Source organism: Schistocerca americana, chromosome 2 (assembly GCF_021461395.2).
Source record: "Schistocerca americana isolate TAMUIC-IGC-003095 chromosome 2, iqSchAmer2.1, whole genome shotgun sequence".
NCBI lineage: Eukaryota > Metazoa > Arthropoda > Insecta > Orthoptera > Acrididae > Schistocerca > Schistocerca americana.
In genome coordinates, this window is record NC_060120.1 from 576,440,316 (window position 1) to 576,455,012 (window position 14,697).

Below are 14,697 nucleotides of genomic sequence, written 5' to 3' on the forward strand. Positions count from 1 at the left end.
TAAAAGTTGTAAATGCATTTTCCATCACTAAATAGCTAAACTATTTGCAGAAAAAGTACATAAAAACCTAGTAACTTCAGCTAACACTCCCATAACACATGCACATCTCAGTCTTACTCTTCCTAGCCTGTGATGCTACTGGAGCTTCAGCCAATAACATGGTGTTTTTGATCACATGACCAAATCTTGATATTTATTCAGTTTTAAGCTTTAATTACATAAAAATAACAGATGTTTTATGAGAATATTGATCATAAATGTGATTTGAATGCTATAACAACTTTGAATAAAAACAATCGTGATTTGAATGCTATAACAACTCTGAATAAAAACAATCCAAACTATATTTTTAGCACAGGAAACTAGCCTATTCATGCAACTATGTTTTCTTTTCTGTAGGAAAACTTAACTTCTACACGACTATCTTACTATGGCTGATATACCATCTTAGTCATTAGTGACCTAGTGACTTTTTTGTGATCTCTCTAACAGATGATTTGGCAAAACTGATGTCTAGTGGAGGAATGTTCATCACATGTCATTCCACACCCACATGGCAGTAGCAGTTAGAGAGAAGAATAAAATAACAGGTTACTATAAATTCCATGAATTTATCGTAACAGGAGAGACAAAAAAATAGTCCATCAAAAGCAGATATATCAGATTTACTTAGATAGGCAATGTATACTACTCCATCAGACCTCAATTTTGATCATTTGTTAGATGGACCACAGAAATCATCATATCATTTAAAAAAGCAGTAATCTTCTAGTAGCGCCCCCCCCCCCCTCTCCCCCCCACCTATAAGTTTCCCAGAAATCCTCAGGTTGTCTGCAAACTTTTATTCACAGTCTCCAGAGCGGTGAAGCTGCTGGGAACATCTAGATTAAAGCCAGCAGACTTGATTGCAGTCCAGTCATCTTGTGCAACTCTGGCACTCTCATTTAATCAGAATTTTACTGAATACTTTCCCAAGAAACGCGATGATTCCTGTACATGGTATAACTGCCACTATAGCAGAAACCAAGATCATGTTACATTCTGTTAATTAGACAAGTCAGCCTAAAAACTGAACAAACTTATTAGTACAATATAGTAACGTAATACATTCTTTTTACCTTAAAAATCAATGAAAAATTTACAACTGCTCTATAAAGTGATTTAGAAAAACATTAACTACTGTTTACAACATCCACCCACCAAGTCTCCAATTTTGCTCATCTTTTGCACAGTTCTGGTACATACCTACATGCAGCAAATGCAGCTCAAGTAGAATGCCTTCCTCATAATTTTTGAGAAATAAGGGTTTAAAGCGTTACAAGTCTGTTGAATACAATACACCAACACCAGTTGTCAAACAGCAGCGTTAATGTAACTGGTTAAGGTGCCAATCCAGAGGTCTGCCTATACTTCAAGTCCCCTTATTTTTATTTTCTAATCCTACACAAACATAATAATAATAATAGTTATTATTATCATTATACCTTTTTGGAGAAACATGATTTGATCATTACTATTATTATTATTATTATTATTATTGTTATTATTATCGCTCCTTTCTAAAGAAACATGATTTTTTTTTAGATAAAAGTGTTTGATGAAACGAAATAAAAATAAGCAGACTTGATCGCAGTACAAGTAGACTTCTAGGTTTGCACCTTAACCAGTTGCATTAACCTTACTGTTTAACAGCTGGTGCTCTCATACGGCATTCAACAGGTTCATAACACTTTGAACCTTTATTTCTCAAAAATGCAACAGTCGAACGTCATACTAGAGCTGCTATACCCAAATATGTACAATTGTGCAAATGAGGAACAAAATTGGTGACCTGTTGGTTGTAAGCTTTGTTGTCCTTGAATTCTGACTATTATCACAATCAATATAAAACCAGTTAACTTCAAAATGTGAAGATTTTGATCCAAAGCATTATCACCACCACCAAGAGGCACTTGAAAGCCGCTACTGAATAAAGACCAACTCTACCTACATGTATCTCTGCTGTCTAATGTCAGATTTAAAATTTTCCAGGAAAATTTAGTTGAGTGTTCCGAGAAATTTTGGCCTTGTAGTCGGTCGTCATTAAGTACACTTCACATTACTACTACTGAGCACCTGCCAGTCATCCTCAGTGAGCAATCGAAGACTAACATTCCAAAATGTATTAGCACATTATGTGTACACAATGTTTTTCTTGTTGTGGTAACAACTTCCACTTGAGCGATTTTGGAATTACAAGTCTCTGTTTCATCACTATAAGTTAAAGCTCATAGTACACATTGCAAACATTCTGGTTCAGATACAGAGGAATCTTCATTTTGCCTGACTCTTTCCCTGAATTTCCTGCTATCTCTAAATCAAATAGAATCTACAAGACTGACATGCATATTACTCAAATGGGAGCACACTTTGTTGACCTAGACAGTACGCACCATCTCTGCACAATCAATTTGACCTCTATGTGACCATTATGAACAATCTTTCCGGACCAAAATGCAAGAGCACACTTCTCCCATCTTGTGAACACTTTCCTCAAAGAAACAGGAATCATCCAAATGGAATTGCCTGTGGTATCTGCTGACATTCATCCAACTGAAAATGCTTTAGAACAATTGAAACTAACACTCTGCATCATCACAGGAATCTTCCTCAAACACTGAATGACTTCAGGAGGGCCACTCTCTCTATCACCTTGTGAACTACATTCCAAGGAGTATCCAAGCATGTTACAGTATGCGGGGTGTAGCAACACAGTATTTAATGCTACCAGCTGAAGGTTATAATTTAAAGGATGTGAACTGCCAATAAACTTATTGCCTTTAATTTGGTGACTGTTTTGTTTTTATTGAACAGTAAGCTTATTTTTTTTACTTTCATAAAGCTTATTCTACAATTCCCTACTCCAATTGAACACAGGGCCATATAAGCTTGCAGATACACAAATGGTACAAAACTTTTTTTGGATATTACAATTACTGAGCCATCTTAACTCTAGCATTGTTGTTGTTGTGGTCTTCAGTCCTGAGACTGGTTTGATGCAGCTCTCCATGCTACTCTATCCTGTGCAAGCTTCTTCACCTCCCAGTACTTACTGCAACCTACATCCTTCTGAATCCGCTAAGTGTATTCATCTCTTGGTCTCCCTCTACAATTTTTACCCTCCACACTGCCCACCAATGCCAAATTTGTGATCCCCTGATGCCTCAGAACATGTCCTACCAACCAATCCCTTCTTCTAGTCAAGTTGTGCCACAAACTCCTCTTCTCCCCAATTCTATTCAATAACTCCTCATTAGTTACGTGATCTACCCATCTAATCTTCAGCATTCTTCTTTAGCACCACATTTCAAAAGATTCTATTCTCTTCTTGTCCAAACTATTTATCGTCCATGTTTCACCTCCCTACATGGCTACACTCCATACAAATACTTTCAGAAACGTCTTCCTGACACTTAAATCTATACTCGATGTTAACAAGTTTCTCTTCTTCAGAAACAATTTCCTTGTCATTGCCAGTCTACATTTTATATCCTCTCTACTCCGACATCATCAGTTATTTTCCTCCCCAAATAGCAAAACTCAGTTACTACTTTAAGTGTCTCATTTCCTAATCTAATTCCCTCAGCGTCACCAGACTTAATTCGACTACATTCCATTATCCTCGTTTTGCTTTTGTTGATGTTCATCTTATATCCTCCTTTCAAAACACTGTCCATTCCGTTCAACTGCTCTTCAAAGTCCTTTGCTGTCGCTGACAGAATTACAATGTCATCGGCGAACCTCAAAGTTTTTATTTCTTCCCCATGGATTTTAATGCCTACTCCGAACTTTACTTTTGTTTCCTTTACTGCTTGCTCAATATACAGATTGAATAACATTGGGGATAGGCTACAACCCTACCTCACTCCCTTCCCAACCACTTCTTCCCTTTCATGTCCCTCGACTCTTATAACTGCCATCTGATTTCTGTACAAATTGTAAATAGCCTTTCGCTCCCTGTATTTTACCCCTGCCACCTTTAGAATTTGAAAGAGAGTATTCCAGTCAACATTGTCAAAAGCTTTCTCCTAGTCTACAAATGCTAGAAATGTAGGTTTGCCTTTCTTTAATCTTTCTTCTAAGGTAAGTCATAAGGTCAGTATTGCCTCACGTGTTCCAACATTTCTACAGAATCCAAACTGATCTTCCCTGAGGTTGGCTTCTACCAGTTTTTCCATTCGTCTGTAAAGAATTCGCGTTAGTATTTTGCAGCTGCGACTTATTAAACTGATAGTTTGGTAATTTTCATATCTGTCAACACCTGCTTTCTTTGGGATTGGAATTATTATATTCTTCTTGAAGTCTGAGGGTATTTCGCCTGTCTCATACATCTTGCTCACCAGACGGTAGAGTATTGTCAGGACTGGCTCTCCCAAGGCTGTCAGTAGTTCTAATGGAATGTTGTCTACTCCCGGGGCCTTGTTTCGACTCAGGTCTTTCGGTGCTCTGTCAAACTCTTCACGCAGTATCATATCTCCCATTTCATCTTCATCTGCATCCTCTTCCATTTCTATAATATTGTCCTCAAGAACATCGCCCCTGTACAGACCCTCTATACACTGCTTCCACCTTTCTGCTTTCCCTTCTTTGCTTAGAACTGGTTTTCCATATGAGCTCTTGATATTCATACAAGTGGCTCTCTTTTCTCCAAAGGTCTCTTTAATTTTCCTGTTGGCAGTATCTATCTTGCCCCTAGTGAGATAAGCCTCTACATCTTTACATTTGTCCTCTAGCCATCCCTGCTTATCCATTCTGCACTTCCTGTCGATCTCATTTTTTGTGACATTTGTATTCCTTTTTGCCTGCTTCATTTGCTGCATTTTTATATTTTCTCCTTTCATCAATTAAATTCAATATTTCTTCTGTTACCCAAGGATTTCTACTAGCTGTCGTATTTTTACCTACTTGATCCTCTGGTGCCTTCACTACTTCATCCCTCAGAGCTACCCCAGAAGAATTTCTTCTACTGTATTTCTTTCCCCCATTCCTGTCAATTTTTCCCTTATGCTCTTCCTGAAACTCTGTACAACCTCTGGTTTAGTCAGTTTATCCTGGTCCCATCTCCTTAAATTCTCAACTTTTTGCAGTTTCTTCAGTTTTAATCTACAATTCATAACCAATAGATTGTGGTCAGAGTTCACATCTGCCCCTGGAAATGTCTTACAATTTAAAACCTGGTTCCTAAATCTCTCTCTTACCATTATATAATCTATCTGAAACCTTTTAGTATCTCCAGGATTCTTCCATGTATACAACCTTCTTTCAAGATTCTAGAACGAAGTGTTAGCTATGATTAAGTTATGCTCTGTGCAAAATTCTACCAGATGGCTTCCTCTTTCATTTCTTAACCCCAATCCATATTCACCTACTATGTTTCCTTCTCTCCCTTTTCCTACTCTCGAATTCCAGTCAACCATGACTATTAAATTTTCGTCTCCCTTCACTACCTGAATAATTTCTTTTATCTCATCATACATTTCATCAATTTCTTCATCCTCTGCAGAGCTAGTTGGCATATAAACTTGTACTACTGTAGTAGACATGGACTTCATGTCTATCTTAGCCACAATAATGCCTTCACTATGCTGTTTATAGTAGCTTACCCGCACTCCTATTTTTTTATTCATTATTAAACCTACTCCTGCATTACCTCTATCTGATTTTGTATTTATAACCCTGTATTCACCTGACCAAAAGTCTTGTTCCTCCTGCCGCTGAACTTCACTAATTCCCACTATATCTAACTTTAACCTATCCATTTCCCTTTTTAAATTTTCTAACCTACCTGCCCGATTAAGGGATCTGACATTCCACACTCTGATCCGTAGAATGCCAGTTTTCTTTCTCCTGATAACGATGTCCTCTTGAGTAGTCCCCGCCTGGAGATCCGAATGGGGGACTATTTTACCTCCAGAATATTTTACCCAAGAGGACGCCATCATCATTTAACCACACAGTAAAGCTGCATGCCCTCGGGAAAAATTACGGCTGTAGTTTCCCCTTGCTTTCTCTAGCATTAGCTTAACACATTTTTGTTTTGTTTCCATCACAGTGTCAATATTTTCAATTGTTCTTCTTAGCAAATTTTTGCTGTGACACCTCTTATCACCCTTAAGACATGTTTTAATATCATTTCAGCATTCGCTATCATGTTGCAGTTATTGTTTGTTTAGAACACCCACCTTCTCTTTGACAATTACCATGCTCTCTTTCTGCCTTCACCTGAACAGTTGCCTTGCTCCATTTGATATCTCCTTTTGACTTCTTAATGCTTTAAACATCTTTTGTGGTTTGCATAGATATCTTTGTTAAATATATGCCCCCTTCATTTATGCCAGCGTATGTCTTGTTTTATGAGATGTACTTGTTGCTTAATTTGACCTGGTATACCTCCTTAATTTTAAATAAAATCTCATAATCAGCACTTCCAATTCCCTGTCAAATTAGTTTTTCTAACTTTTTGTCTGTTTTTACTCTGTTTATTACTAGTACATGAGTAATTTAAATTCAAGACCAACATACTCATTATTATTTTTTGTTAATAATGATTTTCACTTTTAATTCCATTTAGTTCTTGCCAAGTAATTTCCATTATTGTTTTCTTCAGAGAACGTGTTAAGGATTAACTTGCTGTTTCCTACTGAAGAATCTATCTTTAGTTTTGTCCTAATTTCAGACTGAAAAAATTGAAATCATCATCTTGTTTTAGTGGTTTATCAGTTTCTTTGACACCGCACAGAAGTCTCCTATCCCCTCATGAAAATGTAAGCATACTGGTGCAGAGACTTGAATGCTATTCATATGAAAACCTTTGTTTATTTTTGGAAAAAGTCCTATTATATCTGCTCCTTTCATGTGGAATAAAACACATGGTCTGATTTTAAATCTATTTCCTCTCTTTTGTTGTTATTTAACTCCTCTTCCACTGGTACCAAAACTTTTTCAGATCGTTGAACAAAAAGTAGTAGGAGTAGCTTTGTTTCTGAGAGCCACATTTTTTGTAGCACCATGTAGATGCAGAACTACCTTGGTATATCCCAGGCCTAAAGCCACAGACCAATTACACTATTCTTTCAGCTGGGCTGGAATACTGATGTCTCAAAAACTTCCATGTGGCAGCAGTACCTCCTGCAACCCTATACATGGTACAGTAGCCTACCAGGGCCCAAAAAATTTGGCTAGGCACATAAACAATGCTGAACTTAGCAAAGACTGTTTACATTATGCTATGGGTATTAAAAGTAGTCTGCAGTACACACTGGGATCTACCTTACTGCCTCCATCATCACTAAGAAGGTGTTAAGGGCTTAACTTCCAGTTATTAGTAGAGCTAACATTTGCACCTTTGTGGACAGCTGAACTGTCCCAATTTTTTAGAGGTCAAGTTAGTAAGTTAATCAGCTGTGTTTAGTTTGTTATCTTAATTACAGTGCTTAAAATTGGAGGTATAAACATAATTAAAGTTTAACATGTACCCCATGATTTTTTCTTCAAGAGTTCCTCTTGTGATAAGCCTGTAGACATTGACCACCTTTTTCTGCCCAATCCTATGAGCTCTGTCCATTGCCTGCAGATCTTTCATTGGGTTCCAGTCATGCTCCACAAAAATAACCTGTAAAGTAAATTACATTTTTAACAACTTTTTTTTATTGTTTGGTACAGATGTATTTCACTTTTGAGATAAACGACAGACATGAGCACTATTTTTACATGCCAAGATATCTGCATTAGTTTATGATAGGCACAAGTTTATGTATTTGTTACTGAAATTCTTCAAAGAACTGGGGATTACTGTTCATGTGTGCAACACAGCACATATGAAAAGAAGTGCCTTTCAATTGATTATCAAAGAGGCAGGAATTGTTCCAAGCTACCTGGACCTGGTGTGCTTAATAATTACTTCCCTTAAACTCGTACTGCTACATTTTTAACACAGAGTAACTTGCTACAGAACTTTTTCACTATTCTATTAAAAACTTGTGTGTTCAAATGAGCCCGGCATTATGACACACACACACACACACACACACACACACACACACACACACACACACACACACAAAATTTTCAGTATAGTGGCTACAAATAACACAGCACTTCAGTTTCATGGTTTACAACGGATGTTTACTTACCCTAATGTGCTAGGAATGCAGCATATGACATTGAAGCATATTTGTTAAGTTTTAAAAATAGCACACTGCTTTACTGATGTATGTTTTTATTTTAAATCAAAACAAACACTGATCACATACAGAATGTGATCAAACAGTATGTATACATGATTACTGCAATTCACAAATGCCTGGCAGAGGGTTCACTGAACCACCTTCAAGCTATTTCTCTTCTGTTCCACTCTCTAATGGCACGTGGGAAAAACAAGCACTTAAAGCTTACTGTGCGAACTCTGATTTCTCCTATTTTATCATGATGATCATTTCTCCCTGTGCAGGTGAGCCCCAACAGAGTAGTTTCACCACTGGTGAAGAAAGTTGGAGACTGAAATTTCATGAGAAGATCCTGCTGCAACGACAAACACCTTTGTTTTAATGAATGCCACCACAAATCACATATCATATCCATGGCATTCCCTTCCTATTTTGCATTAATACAAAATGAGCTGCCCTTCTTTGAACTTTTTTGATGTCCTTTGTCAGACCCATCTGATGACGATCTCACACTGCATAGCAGTACTCCAGAAGAGGGCAGTCAAGCATGATGTAAGCAGTCTCTTTCATAGACCTGTTGCACTTTCTAAGCATCCTTCCAATAACTCACAGTCTTTGGTTTGGTCCACCCACAACATTATCTATGTCATCTTTCCAATTTAAGTTATTTGTAACTGTAACCCCTAAGTTGATAGTTGAATCTACAGCCTTTACATTTGTATGACTTATTGTCTAACCGAAATCCAGTGGATTTCTTTTAGTACTCACACTTTTCGTTATTTAGAGTCAATTGCCATTTTTCACACAAATATCAAGTTTAAATCATTTAGCAACTGGTTTTGATGTGATGACTTTACAAGACGGTAAATGACTGCATCACCTGCAAACAACCTAAGAAGGCTGCTCAGGGCCCATAACATTGCCTTGGGGAACACCAGGTATTACTCTGTTTTACTCAATGTCTTTTTTTTTCCAGTTACTCTGAACTGTAATCTTTCTGACAGGAACTCACGAATCCTGTACCACAACTGAGATGATACTCCATAGGTATGCACATTGATTAAAAGGTGCTTGTGAGCAATGGTGTCAAAAGCATTCTGGAAATTTAAAAATGGGATCAATTTGACATCCTCTGTCAACAGCACTCATTACCTCATCACAATAAATAGCTAGCTGTGTCTCACAAGAATGATATTTTCTTGATCTGTTCTGACTATTTGTCAATAAATCATTTTCTTCGAGATAATTCATAATGTTAGAACACAGTATATGTTCCAAAACCTGACTACAAATCAAAGTTAGTGATATGGGCCTGTCATTCAGCAGATTATCCCTATTTCCTTTATTGGGTTTTGATATGATATATGCAAATTTCCAGTCTTTAGGTACAAAACTTTTGATGAGCGAACAATTCTATATTATTGTTAAGTATGGAGTTACCATTTCAGCATACTCTGAAAGGAACCTGACTGTTATACAATCTGGACAGGAGGCTTTGCCTTTATTAACTGATTTAAGTTGCTTCACTACATCAAGGATATCTACTTCAAGTTCCTCATGTTGCAGTTGTTCTAGGTTTGAATTCAGGAAATTTACTTCATCTTCTTTGGTAAAGGAGTTTTGGAAAACCATATTTAATAACTAAGCTTTAGTGGCACTCTCATCAGTGATATCGCCATTTTTATTGTGCAGGGAAAGTATCGAATGCGTCTTGCTGCTGGTATACTTTACATGTCACCACAATCTCTTTGGGTTTTCTGTCAAATGTCGAGTTTTTTTGTGGAAACTATTAAAATTATCACACATTGACATTTGCACTAAATTTCAAGTTTCTGTAAAACTTCGCCAATCTTGAGGATTCTGTATTCTTTTAAATTTCACATGCTTTTTTCCTTGCTTCCTCAACAGTGGTCCAACTCATTTTGTGTACAAGGGGGGATCAGTACCATCACTTAGTAATTTATGTAGCATATACGTCTGGAAGATGCCTGAAGCCACTGGAAGGTTTCAGACAGATTATATAATGGTAAGACAGAGATTCAGGAACCAGGTTTTAAATTGTAAGACATTTCCAGGGCAGATGCGAAGTCTGGCCACAATCTATTGGTTATGAACTGTAGACTAAAACTAAAGAAACTGCAAAAAGGTAGGAATTTAAGGAGATGGGCCCTGGATAAACGGAAAGAACCAGAAGTTGTAGAGAGTTTCATACAGAGCATTAGGGAACAATTCTCAAGAGTGGGGGAAAGAGATACAGTAGAAGAGGAATGGGTAGCTCTGAGGGATGAAGTAGTGAAGGCAGCAGAGGATCAAGTAGGTAAAAATACGATGGCTAGTAGAAATCCTTGGGTAACAGAAGAAATATTGAATTTAATTGATGAAAGGAAAAAGGAATACAAATGTCTCAAAAATGAGATCGACAGGAAGTGCAGAATGGCTAAGCAGGGATGGTTAGAGGACAAATATAAGGACGTACAGGCATATAACACTAGGGGGAAAATTAAAGAGACCTTTGGAGAAAAGAGAACCACCTGTATAAATATCAAGAGCTCAGATGGAAAACCAGTTCTAAGCAAAGAAGGATAAGCAGAAAGATGGAAGGAGTATATAGAGGGTCTATACGGGGGCAATGTACTTGCGGACAATATTATGGAAATGGAAGAGGATGTAGATGAAGATGAAATGGGAGATATGGTATTGCATGAAGTATTTGACAGAGCACTGGAAGACCTAAATCAAAACGAAGCCTCGGGGTAGACAACAACCCATTAGAACTACTGATAGCCTTGGGTGAGCCAGCCATTACAAAACTCTTTCATTTGGCGAGCGAGATGTGTGAGACAGACAAAATACCCTCAGACTTCAAGAATAATGTAATAATTCCAGTCTCAACGAAAGCAGGTGTTGACAGATGTGAAAATTACCGATAGTTTACTGATAACTTAATAAGTCACAGCTTCAAAATACTAACACGAATTCTTTACAGACGAATCGAAAAACTGGTAGAAGCCGACCTTGGGGAGGATTAGTTTGGATTCTGTAGAAATGTTGGAACACGTGAGGCAATATGGACCCTAGGACTTATCTTAGAAGATAGATTAAGGAACGTCAAACCTACATTTCTTACATGTCTAGACTGAGAGAAAGCTTTTGACAATGTTGTCTGAAATATTCTCTTTCAAATTCTGAAGGTGCCAGGGGTCAAATACAGGAAACGAAAGGCTATTTACAATTTGTACAGAAACCAGATGGCAGTTATAAGAGTCGAGGGGCATGAAAGGGAAGCAGTGGTTGGGAAGGGAGTGAGGCAGGGTTGTAGACTATTCCCGATGTTATTCAATCTGTACATTGAATAAGACGTAAAGGAAACGAAAGAAAAATTTGGAGTTGGAATTAAAATCCATGGAGAAGAAATAAAAACTTTGAGGATTGCCGATGACATTGTAATTCTGTCAGACAGCAAAGGAACTGGAAGAGCAGTTGAACGGAATGTACAGTGTCTTGAAAGGAGGATATAAGATGAACTTCAACCAAAGCAAAATGAGGATAATGGAATGTAGTTGAAGTAAACCAGATGATGTTAAGGGAATTAGATTAGGAAATGAGGCACTTAAAGTAGTAGATGAGTTTTGCTATTTGGGGAGCAAAATAACTGATGATGGTCGAAGTAGAGAGGATATAAAATGTACTCTGGCAATGGCAAGAGAAGTGTTTCTGAAGAAGAGAAATTTGCTAACATCGAGTATAGATTTAAGTGTCAGAAAATAATTTCTGAAAGTATTTGTATGGAGTGTAGCCATGTATGGAACTGAAAAATGGATGATAACTAGTTTATACAGGAAGAGAATAGAAGCTTTCAGAATGTGGTGCTACAGCAGAATGCTGAAGATTAGATGGGTAGATGACATAACTAATGAGGTTGTACTGAACAGAATTGGGGAGATTAGGAATTTGTGGCACAACCTGACTAGAAGAAGGGATCAGTTGGTAGGACATGTTCTGAGGCATCAAGAGATCGCCAATTTAGTATTGGGCGGTAGCATAGAGGGTAAAAACCATAGAGGGAGACCAAGAGATGAATATATTAAGCAGATACAGAAGGATGTAGGTTGCAGTAGTTACTTGGAGATGAAGAAGCTTGCGCAGTATAGAGTAGCACGGAGAGCTGCGTCAAACCAATCTCTGGACTGAAGACCACAACAACAACAACATTGAGGTTAGATTGAAGTTACCACCAACTATAATTGTATGAGTGGGGGTACCTATTTGATACAACACTCAAGTTTTCTTTGAACTGCTCAGCAACTGTACCACATGAGCCAGTGGGTCAGTAAAAACGAACCAATTATTAATTTATTCCGGTCAAGCACAACCTCTATCCATACTAATTTACATGAATTATCTACTTCAGTTTCATTACAAGGTAAACTACTTCGGTCTTTTGTAAAATTTTGGCTGAACTTATTCTGATTTTAGACAGCTTTCTGTGCCTGAGCTTGGAGCTCTTCTTCTTTCCCATCATAGCTAATACAATTTACAATTATTATAGTGACTGTTTCTAGGTCTACCTTTCTGTGTTTGTTCCTATAGTTTCCCAGATACCTCTTAACCTCAAAAACTTACCAGTCCCCTCCACACAGCCCCTAGTATCTGTGTAGTTGATTCCTGTGTGTTGAGGACCTCTGACTTATTAAGTGGAATCTGGAAACTCACCACCCAATGGTGAAAGTTGAAGAGTCTGCCGCCTACATGGTTGCAGAAAACCAGAGAGAATCTCTTCCGATCCAAAGCGACACACATTATTGGTACCAACATGAGCCACCACCTGCAGCTGGCTGCACCCTGTGCTATTTACGACACCCAAAAGCACAATTTCCACATGTGGAATAACTCCTTCCAGTATGCACACAGAGTGCACATTGGATTCCATGCCCTCCTTGGCAGCCATGTCCCTAAGCAGTCCCATTATGTACCTCATGTTTGAGCTCCTAACTACCTGTAAACCCACCCTCTGTGAATACCCAAACCGTCAGAGTTGTGAGGCTCCCTCTGACTCAGGGACTTTGTCAGCCGCAGACAGCAAAAGAAACCTGTTTGTCAGATGAACCAGGGGGCCCTCTAATCAGCCCCTCAGAAAGTCTTTTGCTGCATGCCACAGCTTGGAACAACCTCCCACTTGACCATAGAGGAGGGGTCAACCAGAGTGCAGGCAGTAGCCAGGGCAGCCACAGTAGCAGACTGATTGAGAATTTTTTAATTTTGCTGGCTTTATGTATCTGATTAGATTAGATTTACTTTCATTCCAATTGATACATAGTGAGGAGGTCCTCCAGGATGTAGAACATGTCAGAAAAACAATAATACATGACAAATACTTACAACTAAAACAAATAAGCTAATGTACCATCTTTCTAAGACTGCACTTGATTTCCTATTTATTGCATTGTTTGTATCATCGGCAAACAAAGCAAACTTGGCATCTGGTAACATTACTGTTGAAAGGTCATTGATATACACAAGAAAAAGTAAGGGCCCTGAGATGCAACCTTGTGGGACCCCACATGCAATTAGTTCCCAGTTGGATGATGCCTGATAGCTTAATACATGTCTCTTTACTAATAACACCCTTTGTTTCCTGCCAGAGATAGAAGATTTGAACCATTTTGCAGCATTTTCTGTTACACCATAATATTCTAATTTACTTAAAAGGATATTGTGATTTACACAGTCAAATGCTTTTGACAGATCACAAAATATACCAGTTGCCTGCAATTTTTTGTCTAATGAATTAAGTACATTTTCACTGTATGAGTAGATAGCCCTCTCAATATCAGAACCCTTTAGAAATCTGAACTGCGACTTTGACGTTATTTGTGATAAGATGGTTATAAAGCTGATTGTACATTATATTTTCTAAAATTTTTGAGAATGCTGGGAAAAGTGAAAGTGGATGGAAATCTGATGCTATTTCTTTATCTATTTTCTTAAACAGTGGCTTAACTTCAGCACATTTCAACCATTCAGGAAATATTCCACTGATAAATGACTGGTTACAAAGATAGCTTAATATGTTACTTAACTCTGAATCACATTCTTTAATTAATTTTGTTGATATTTCATCATAATCACTAGGTGGTTTTGATTTTAAAGATTTTATGATGGACATTACTTCTGCTGGGGTAGTGAGGATCAAATTCATATTATGGAAGTTACTTGAAATGTCTGGTTTGTGGTATCCCATGGCAGCATCTACAGAACATGAGAACCCCATCTTTTCAGTAACAGTTATAAAATGTTTGTTAAAAAGTTCTGCAACACTATACACATCCATCACCAATGTATCATTTACTCTTAATGCTAGTTGCCCCTCTTCATGTCTGGTTCTACTGGTGTCCTCCTTCACTATATCCCATATTGTCTTTATTTTGTTATCTGATATGACTATCTTTTCCTTGTAATATATTTGCTTTGATGTCCGTATTAGAGTCTTTAA

At 37.7% G+C, this 14,697-nt stretch overlaps 1 protein-coding gene across 1 annotated transcript in view; it reads right to left on the reverse strand.

Moving 5' to 3' along the window:
* The window catches only part of LOC124591202 (TATA-binding protein-associated factor 172), a 294,467-nt gene that overhangs the window by 13,969 nt on the left and 265,801 nt on the right, over nt 1-14,697 (reverse strand). Inside the window, exon 34 of the mRNA XM_047131715.1 lies at nt 7,515-7,651. Coding sequence (XP_046987671.1) covers nt 7,515-7,651 — 137 coding nt within the window. The remainder of the gene's footprint in view (nt 1-7,514; nt 7,652-14,697) is intronic.